At 31.2% G+C, this 10,926-nt stretch overlaps 1 protein-coding gene across 3 annotated transcripts in view; it reads left to right on the top strand.

Moving 5' to 3' along the window:
* Nucleotides 1-10,578, top strand: part of LOC115246222 (high mobility group protein DSP1-like) — a 14,510-nt gene extending 3,932 nt beyond the window's left edge. Inside the window, exons 2-7 of one of the 3 annotated variants that reach the window (XR_003885638.1) lie at nucleotides 2,564-2,611; nucleotides 3,726-3,944; nucleotides 4,389-4,552; nucleotides 5,229-5,403; nucleotides 5,793-8,291; nucleotides 9,991-10,578. Coding sequence is in view for 2 of the 3 variants with exons in the window: in XM_029824916.1 (XP_029680776.1) it covers nucleotides 2,564-2,611; nucleotides 3,726-3,944; nucleotides 4,389-4,552; nucleotides 5,229-5,403; nucleotides 5,793-5,912 (726 nt within the window). In the remaining variant the exon portion in view is untranslated. Of the gene's footprint in view, nucleotides 1-2,563; nucleotides 2,612-3,725; nucleotides 3,945-4,388; nucleotides 4,553-5,228; nucleotides 5,404-5,792; nucleotides 9,051-9,990 lie in introns of those variants that run through there. The other 2 variants (XM_029824916.1, XM_029824917.1) reach the window with 2 other exon arrangements.
* The last annotated feature ends 348 nt before the right edge of the window (nucleotides 10,579-10,926 follow it).

Genomic DNA, 10,926 nt, shown 5'->3' on the forward strand with positions numbered 1-10,926 from the left:
AAAGGTTTTCTTTTTTTTTTTTTTTTTTTATCTACGCTATGTTACACTTTTTGACACTAAAAGTGAGATAAGCATACATATATGCAGGCACTGTGACGAAAGGCAGAAGGAGGGAGATTGAAAGAGAGAAATTATGGTCGAACAGATTTAAAAATTTTCAAACAAAACAATTTTCGTATTATTGATTACAAATATTCTCTGCATACACGTACAATCTCTTGTTTGTTTTAGAACCGTTTATATTAATCGACCGCTGATTTGAAATTTAAATTTGGAGGATATCGGAAAGCATATTTACGTGGAGTAGAAAAAAAAATATAATTTTTTAATTTTAAGGTAATAATGGAATTTAACTGAAATCAATTTCTTTTGCCAAATTTATGATATTATAATACATTAATTTTTTGATAGATGTGATACCACGAATTAGAATTCTTTACAATTAATCGCGTTTCTAGGAAACAATGTTTCGATCATCTTCGCTTTCCAATTTTTATATACATATAAAGCAAAATCGAGTTTTTTTTTTGCGAATTTGATAGGAATCTCAGATATCTTACCATCTTCTTGCAATGATATCGAAAAGATCAAAATTACACGTACAATTTTCTCTCATCACGAAGTCGCAGACGATGTAATCGGAGCTTGTAACGGTGTAACGAAAACGGAATCCTGTTCGAGATAAATGCTAGGCTACACATGAAAGTTTATGATAAATAATTCGTTTAATTACGCACTTTCGAAATAATAATTTTCGAAAGAAGCGATCATAATTTGCGATTTCGCATGATATTTCATTCGAAAATTCTTTGAAGATTTTTAAAAGTCTTTTAATAACTCTGAACATAAGTATTAAAAATAATATAGCATTAGTATAATAATAAAGTATATGAAGATACTATTTTTTCCATTTTTTACATACTTTTTACATACTTTTTACATTTCGGAATAGATTATATGCAGAATTTAGAAATAGACTCCTCGACTTCGTGTAAATGTTAGGCTGACAAACGGAGGAGTGTATTTCGGTTCTTCTTCGTCGTTCACTAGCCTGATATTTCTCACATCGTGTATTTTTATTGAAACTATTTCTACAATTTTTTTTTATCTTAGCACACAAAGGTGTGTGTGATATCGAGTTGATGCTGAAGCTTTAACAAGAGCGCGAGCACAATTTACGCTTTAATTAACAGACACACACGACAATGCTCCCCGATAGTAGGAGTAGATAGATATGTTCTGAAGCTTACGTTCGAGAGTAACTCTCGAAATTGAACAGGGTAGAGTCTATTTAAGAGAGAACTACGTATCGGAGAAACACATTCTTAAGTTGTACTTATAAATGGACATGATACTGAAGAATATATTATCTTTTTATCTTTTTCCTACAATCTCACTTTCAAGTTAGAGCTTAAACTTAAGAGAACAATTCACTATAATAATATTTTCCAATAGTATGTTCTCTTCGTAATATATAAATTTAATCCTTTGTCCTTTGTATCTGAACACGCGCGTGAATAATCAATATCTCAGTGCCGTTGCATTTTTAAATTTTTCGTTACATTATTTTAATCCCTTCATAATATATAATATTAGTATTAATAATATATTTGACTAAATGTTATATTAATATTATATATGTATGTAATGAATATTATATTATGATATTCTATTATTACATTATTATATCACATAGTAAATAATAATATCTAATTTTTTATTATTCAAGATTTTTATTATCCGCGTATGACATTTTATAGCAGCGATATAATACAAATTGTAAGTTGCTAAATTTTCAAAAAACAATCGAAAGATATCATGTTTCAATTTTCCATTACTATTTTCATAAATTAATAAAATCTATGCGCAGACTGTTCGCGACAAAAGCATTTTTTTGGGCGCGTAAGAACACCTGCCGAATAAACCTGCTGAAACTGCAATCGCAAGCTAAAGAATTTTTTTTTTTTTTTATAAGAGATGATTCGACGTAAATATATAGCCTCCGTTATATGCTCTACATTAATTTTATTTCTACTCTGCGAACATAAAAACCGTAATGCAACGCCTGCGGCTCGAGAGGTATCAATTTTTAATCCTTCGCATATCGCAGCGAGTGCATAAAATGTTGCATGCATGGAAAAATATGCGATCACGGGAAAGCGAGAGAAAAAAAGTAACGCGATCGCTCGATTGTATTTTTAACTTTTTCTATATTTGTTTTTAGATATATTCCTGTGTATGCATACATACATACATATATATATACATAAATATATATATATTATAAGAATGCTTATATGTATATAACAGAGGGTATTGAATTTTAATTAATTAATTCAGGCATATATTAACTAATTATATCAGATATATTTTATGTAATGCGATCTATTGAACCGTCTCATAAATAATGCGAGTTTTATCCTAGAAAGAATTACTGTAACTTAAACAGATCTACTTTGTTAGATTTTTGTTTTATTTAAAAATATACAAAAATAAACTTGCATTATTTATGGAGCGACTCAATAACAATGCCGATTCTACATAGTAGTTATTTTGCCGGCAGATCTCACATCCGCACGTAGGTCAACTAGATTTCCGATTATTTCTGCAGGTACGTGTTAACTATTATTATCCGCAATCCGGAGTAATAAGGGTCGATATATTGTACACGTGTATAAGTATATAATAATCATTATAATAATATATAACATATTCAATGCTATATAATATTGTGCACACGTGCGTACAATATAATGACCATTGTTACTTGACAAAATCAAAAACGCGCGTTTGTGTACGGCGAGCATTGTTACGTGTGTCTCATTGTCAATGTGAGATCGCGGGCCGCAGCCGTTCATTAATTTAACACGCAAGTCATATTACGTATAAAGTGCGTAACGACACATCTCAGTTATCTCGCGAATAAATTATTAAATTCGCTCGTACCAAGTCTTAACTTGATCTTTTGTATTTTGCCGTCTCTGCAAGTTTCCATTTTTCACGATCGCTCCTTTAGCCAGTAACGTGCGAGGAAATTTTCTTCTCACCTCTTTTTCCTACGCAAATTTCTCTTAATACAAGGATACATTTTACTTCGTATACGTATATATATACACACAAATTTTTCTTATAATCTAAAATCTAAAAATAGAGAGTGTCTCTATTTTATATAATTTAATTTTCTTTTAACGTAAAAATAGAAAATTTTAGAATCTAATTCTTTCTTTAAGATCCTTGTTTTTTTTTTTTTTTTTTTTTTTTTTAAACAAATAAATTATAACGGAATGAATTATTGGAAGCGAGAAATTGTGCAAATTTTATTCTTGCAAAATACATTGAAATAAAGCTTTTTTGTATGTTAATATTAAAAGAGAAAATTTATTTTTAATATGAAAAAAAAGAATAGATATGCTTCTATTTTAGCATTCAAACTTCTTTTAATGCAAACATAGAAAATTTCTATTCTAGAATTTATAATTCTTTTTTATTTCTGCAAAAATAAAAGATTGCTATTTTAGAATTCAAATTTCTTTTATGCAAAAATGAAAGAGATTTATATTTCAGAAATCTCTTTTTTTAATACAAAAGTAGAAGTTGTTACTGTTATTATGACTTGTTGTTTAAAGTTAACAAATATGTTATTCGTTTATTATATGTTACAGCTGTATTATTTTCTGTGATTGTATTGTGCGTATTACATGATAGATTATTTGCTTGGATTTCAGCACCAAATACAGCAGCTACCGCAAAATAATCTTCAACAAAATAACGCTCAGAGCCTGCAGCGGGACAATATGCCGAGAGGAAAAGATTCGAAGCCAAGAGGACGGATGACAGCGTATGCGTTCTTCGTCCAGACATGTCGTCAAGAGCACAAAAAGAAGCATCCCGAGGAAAAGATCGTTTTCCGGGAGTTCTCCAAAAAATGTGCAATGAGGTGGAAGGTAAGAGTTAATATCTAAGTGTTTAAATTATTCACTGTAATAGAAACAAACCATTATGCAAATTAAAATGTTAAAAATATATTATATAAAAAACTATTTATAAACAGAAAGTAATAATAGTTAAGAGTTAATAGTTTAGAGATACATTAAAAAATTTTATATCTTTATTTATATAATAATTTTAATAGTTTAAAGATGCATGAAAATAAACTTTATATTTTTATTTATATATAATCCGCTTTTTAAAATTTTTAATGCGTCTGATTGCACGCATACATATATGTCTGATTGTACATATATATAGTCAAGATTTTAAAATATCAGTCAAAGGAATATTTAATTCTTAATAATTAAAAATTTTATTAACTATTGTTTTTAATTCGAAATCAACTGCATAGAAATTTTAACATTGCATACATTTACATGGAATATCATGTATCGTAGACTATGTCGGATATAGAGAAGAAACGTTTCCACGAAATGGCAGAAAAAGATAAGAAGAGATACGACGCGGAGATGCAGAATTACACGCCGCCCAAGGGAGAAAATAAAGGCAGGGGCAAGAAACGCAAACACATTAAGGATCACAATGCTCCCAAAAGATCACTGTAAGCTCTCGTGTTGTTTGTACATGATGTATCTTGTCGATCTCGAGAAAGAATATGCTAATTAATATTTAAATATGTAGCGAGAAAAGTTGGTTTAAAAATTCGAACATAAATATATTCAGTTTTCAAATAGCTTTCAGTTGCGGTTCAGAGAAATTTACATAATCTTAGTTCGTGAAATTAGTTCTTCTTTATATAATCTTCTGTTTTGTGAAATTAGTTTTTACATGATTTTAATTCTTATAACTAAAACTTATAATTTGCATCTTAAAGAATCTTCGTTACATATATATAAAGTAGATATTATTTATTATCTTCGAAGAAACTTTTAATTTCAGTATTATTCAATACCATATTCAATTCTTTATTAAAAATTTTTCAAATCATGAGCATTTTTTATAATCGACACTATTTGTTTCAATGTAATAGATAATGAAATATTGAGAGTTTAGTGCATAACTGTAATAGTCTGTTTTTATTTTAAAATAAAAAGAAACTACATTAAACTTAATTTTTCCAAAACAAGATTTTAATTTTTTTAAAAATTAGAATGATTTTTTCTTATAAAAAAATTAAGTGGAAATATTCTAGCTTTGATATAAAAGCTGACTTCATATGTTATTGCGCTATGATCTCTTTTAATATTCTCACAGACACGATTAATTCATTTCATCAGGTCCGCTTTCTTCTGGTTTTGCAATGATGAACGCGGCAAGGTCAAAATGCTGAATCCCGAATACGGTGTAGGCGATATAGCTAAGGAATTAGGCAAGAAATGGTCAGACGCAGATCCCGAAACCAAATCTAAATACGAGGCTATGGCAGAGAAGGACAAGGCTCGATATGAAAGGGTAACATATTTAAATTTACTGAAATCTTTTTTTTTTTTTAAGCTTTTCCACGCATCGCAATCATATTGGCTTTGTGACAGAGGCGAAAGATCAAAAACTTTCTTGCATTATACATCAACAAATTGGCTCCTCTTTGTTTGTCATTGCAATTCGCATTCCATAGAAAAGATTCATAAAAATTTTTTTTTAAGCTTTTCCACGCATCGCAATCATATTGGCTTTGTAACAGAGGCGAAAGATCAAAAACTTTCTTGCATTATACATCAACAAATTGGCTCCTCTTTGTTTGTCATTGCAATTCGCATTCCATAGAAAAGATTCATAAAATTAACCGAAGACTTTCTGTGACTATGTTTTTGAAATACGATAAAATACCTTTTCTCTCACAGGAAATGACCGCGTACAAAAAGAAAATACAAAACGACGGTGCCCCGATGATGGGAGGCGCGCCGGCGAACCAAACTGTAAAAAGTGACAGCGAAGAGGAATGGAAAGAAGACGACGAATAGCGGATGCACGTCGAAATTTCTTCATCTATCACCCCGTGTCCTTCATCCTGAAAGCATACCTCACCTACTGTACGTACCATTGACCTTAGCGTGAGCGTACTTACACCAGCATCATTAGGAGAACAAAGTAACTAACCACCAAGCAACCAATCAATCAATCAACCAAGCTCTTTAAATCCCCACCAATCAACATCTCCTAATTCTCTTTTCCCGATTATTTACGATAATGATAAAGTAATCCGCGCTAATTACGGTAATTATTTTAAAAGGAAAAACTGATATATGTGTGAGTGCTGCGCGAGCGTGAGCGAGAGCGCGAGAGTGTGAGTGGAACATTTGTACTTTAACATATTGATAGTAATGATGATGTAAAGTGGCTAGTAGGATAGCGGAAGAAACAAAAAAAAAATATATAACAGAATTGAGAAAAAAAAAACAAAAGCGAAAGAGAGATAAGAAGACAGTGGATGCCCAAACTTTCTCTATTTGATGGAAGGCGCAGGGGCTCAATCATTGTTGACTTTTTGCTCTATCGACGCTATGTTACAAGCTATTTAGCTTTAGTTTACTAATGACGAAACGCCGCGATAATGACGGGACTCCCACAGCCGAGGATCGGAGATGATTGTTATCTCGCAGATTTTCGGATTCTTCGACATACGAAAATATCATCCTTTCGTCTTCTTCACGCGATTTGCGCGGACGGTACAACAAAATCGCTCTCTCGGATCCTTGTTCTTGAAAGAGGCGAGTCATACGTCGTGCCGTTACGAAATTAATACTATACTTTTGGGGATTTTAAGTTCAGTTCAGTTCAGTTCATTCGTCGCCAGCGTGACATAAAAAAAACAATCGTTGCGAAATAAAATAAACATAAACAGATTGTTGTATATCCTTGTACAGAGAGAGCTTCCTTCTCTTTTTTTTCATATAATTTTTAACGGAAGAATCATATTGAATGCGTGTGCTGGGGCATGGGGCCGCTTTATGCATATTTTTGCGCGAATATATAATTGATTTGATCGAGAGGTACACACAATCATGTCTCTTGTAATAGTTGTAAGTACATTTAGAATTAAGTATATACGTGTATCTTAACACAGACTTGAATTCTCCGGCGACTCTCTATGTTTTTTTAGTGTGTGCGATGTACTTTTTTCCAACACTACGCGGCGGTATTACAAGCTACGAACCACCACGTGATTGAGCCTTAATTACGTAGCCAATAAGCTCGATGTTATGAATTGGATCGAAAGAATTGTATGCAAGAGGGAAAGAGAGAGAGAGAGAATGTGTGTGCATGTAGCTCGCAGCTTCTATTAGACCGTTGCATATGAGATGTCGCTTTTTCGAATGTCTTTTAATAGTTAAATATATATTGAAGTAATATGATTTTTTTATAAAAGTATACTACAGTTCTTGTGTGAAACAGTTGTTCTTTTTCAGATTATAGTAAATTTACAAGAAAAAAATTAAGAAATGTTTAGTATAATAATTAGCTTCTTATTTTAAAGTTGGACATGACGTTAATAATATTACGTAATATTACCATTAATTACTCTCTATTATTATCATCGTTATTATATAATAGACAAATGAGAAGTATATTATTACTACAATAGAACCCCTCTTTTGTAACTTTTGAATTAAAAGAACGAAAAATTCCTAAGAAAGAATAGTTGTCCGTATCACACAACGCGAGAATATCTAATTGCTGCGTATTTGCATGAATGCAAATTGCGTATATGAATTTGAAATTATATATGTATACTTGCGAGATTAAATACACGCGATTAAATGCGCGCGCATCGTGAATTGTCCATGAAAGTAACATAATATTATGACGTGTGAAGGAATACCAAAATTGTGGAGGACCATCTTATAGAGGGGTTGTATTGTACAATATCATTTGTCTTTGAGAAAATTAATGTACGATACTTTCTCGACTGCATTCTCGCTCTACGCGACATGGGATTGGGATTTGATTAATCAATATCGCTGAGTATACTATGCGCGTTAATCGATTTCTACAGGCTATAGGCCCGAATATATACTTGGTAAAATAAGAAGAAAAATTAATTATAAGAGTAATTATAGAAAGAGTTTATGACATAAATTCCATTTAGAAAGAATCAGCGTAACAGTGACAAAAGTATTAGTATGCAAAAATTTTTCACTTCCAGAATGTAAAATAAGATTTATCTCCTTTATTCTCTATTTAACATATAATTTTTTAATTTAATCTTAAAGTACACATTTAACATATTGTACTTTTTATCTTTAAATTTTTTTACATTTAATCGAAATATCAACATAGCTTATTCTGGAAAACATAAAAAAAAGCATTACAGAGTTTTTTCATTTATTATATATATTTATGTTTTATTAGAAATTATCTGGGAATAATTGTTGATGATGTAAAACCGACATTTCATATGCAAGGGCCTAATACTAAATCAAAATTAGTAGCATGGTATCCCAGCGTCATGGAGCAGCGGTATCGCCGAGTCCTTATTTATCAAAACAAAACTACGATCATTGTACTCACGAAATTTAAATTCGTTTTTATATTTGCGCTATTTTCGAGGCTGCCGGCAGCCCGTCACTCCAGCCACGAAAATTGATCTATTGCAACGCGAAGATCATAATGCGAAGTCTCGATATTTGTTTTAATCCAATGTTAATGGAAGATATTCGTTTATTAAGTCTTAATCTGATTTCGACGATACCAGCAGAGTCGTTCTTATTTCTTTATACTCTTTTTTTTTTCCTGTCGCCTTAATACCGCGAAAAGGATGACGTTTTATATTTTCTTTATTCGACTTTTCTCTCTCTCTTTTTTTTAGCCTAATCATAAAGTGGTCCCTGCCCTTTGCCATTCTCCCTCTCACATTCGTTTTTAACTCACATTGAAGGAAATATAAAAGTAGTAAAAGAAAAATTCAAATCTTACCGTCTTGAAACTCACGTAAATGATAAATATAATGATCATTGTTCGCTTCGTTGAGCCATGTTTCTGGGAGTTGAATTAATAGAAGATAAGCTCCCCGTGAGGACGTTTTTCTCTGTCTTGTACTGCCTCGAGTCATCTGGTGTACAGCAGGCTGTATTATAATAAATTATTGTGGTTTCTTGTAATATTAACATTCCTAAATCTTATAGCGTGTACAGTGATTCTAATTGCATTCGGGATTAGAGAGGGGACTGAGAGGAGCCGAATAGTAAAAGAAGAAGAAAAGGAAAAGACAGAAAAGAAAAAGATAGGATCTCACTTGTTTCTTCGTTTGTCGTCGTCATCAATGACTAACGCGAGATGAATATACATATATATGTATATATATAAATGTATAAAATTGATATATTTTTATGTATATATAATATAATATATATTATAATATATTTTTATATTATGTTATATATATCAAAATATATAAATATATAACAAGTCCATCTGCTTCATAATAAAAAGAATTTTCTTTTTGTTGAACGAATTTTGGTTCTTTGCATACAAAAATGCAAAGATGAAGTTAAGTTAAGTATTGTATTATAATTCATATATTTTGATTAACATGTTAATAATGATTTCAGATAATATTTTGTAAATTTTTATTTCAGATATATAATACGCAAATCTTGATTTTAAATATTCACTATTAATATTATTTTTGCATGTGAAAAGTCCGATTATGAAGGCCTAAAAATAACCCTTTTTGATATATATTTTGAATAAAATCGCGCAATTCGCAGCATTCTGAAGAGGCAACCGTAGATTTCTGTGCAAGGAAACGACCAGATACACACAGTGTACACGAGCAATTTCTAACGCGCACACGCGCAATGTGCGAAGTGCACACAGCTGCGGAAGAGGGTCGGTAGACACTTTTACGCCCACGACTTACGATCGGACGAGCTTTTATGCGGTGGTACTCGTCGGTATATGAATACCATCCAACGACAACGGCGGCGACAGCAGCTGCGGCTGCTGCTTAACGACCGAGAGAGTTAAAGGAAGCCGTAGTGCTCGTATGCCATACATGCATGTATGAGTTAATATATGAGGGCCGCAAAGCCTTGATAGTTCTCTAGTATATTTATATAAATATTAGAAGCTTTATTATAATCAGACTTGCACCTCGACATTTGGCTCGCAGCAATCTGAAATTACCGTCACTTCTTTCAAATCGTTAAATCTCTCTCCCCCGTCTCCCGTACTCTTCCTTTCCTCAGAGAACATTGTCTCACATTATCGACGTAAAAAAAAATTATTCTAACAATTTATCAGGATGAGCAGAACGAATGAAAAGGAACCTGTTTTCTAGAGGGAGTTAGAAGACGCGAATAACAAACGATTGTAAAATATCAAATTGTAATATTTTAATACTGATTTGCAGATATGCATAATTTTAACATATAGCTGGTTATGGAAAAAAAGAGCGAATTGTAACTGATACTGATATTGTGTGAGACACGATATCTGTTTGATGGACAGATAATTGAATAAAAAAAAAAGAAGGAAAAAGAAGAAAAAAAGAAACGGAATATATTCGAAAGAATCATGACATGAATTTCCTGTGTTATACTACTAGGGGAATTATGATAGTTACACACTGAGAAGAAATGTTTGTTTTGTATATCTCTTAGGGATAAATAAACTTTTCAAAAAATACATCTCATGATGGAGAGACTCTTCTTTCTGGCACCAAAATGACCCATTTTCGGATTTTATAGTTTAAAATGAATTTAAAATAGTAGGATATTAATATTTACAAATACAGCTATTTATCATTATCGTGTCCATTCAATTAAATATAGAAATTAAGACTAACATATGCATTGTCATGAAAAGTTAGAATTAATATCCATTGTTATAACTATTTTTTTTATTTGTATATATAAAATATACATATTTTTTAATTGGATAATTTAAATTTTTTTAAATTTTATATTTTAATTTCTTTAACTTCTTGACAGACAATATATATATATATATATATATATATAAGCGATTCAGAAT

Source organism: Formica exsecta, unplaced genomic scaffold, assembly GCF_003651465.1.
Source record: "Formica exsecta isolate Colony F162 unplaced genomic scaffold, ASM365146v1 scaffold1414, whole genome shotgun sequence".
Classification (NCBI taxonomy): domain Eukaryota; kingdom Metazoa; phylum Arthropoda; class Insecta; order Hymenoptera; family Formicidae; genus Formica; species Formica exsecta.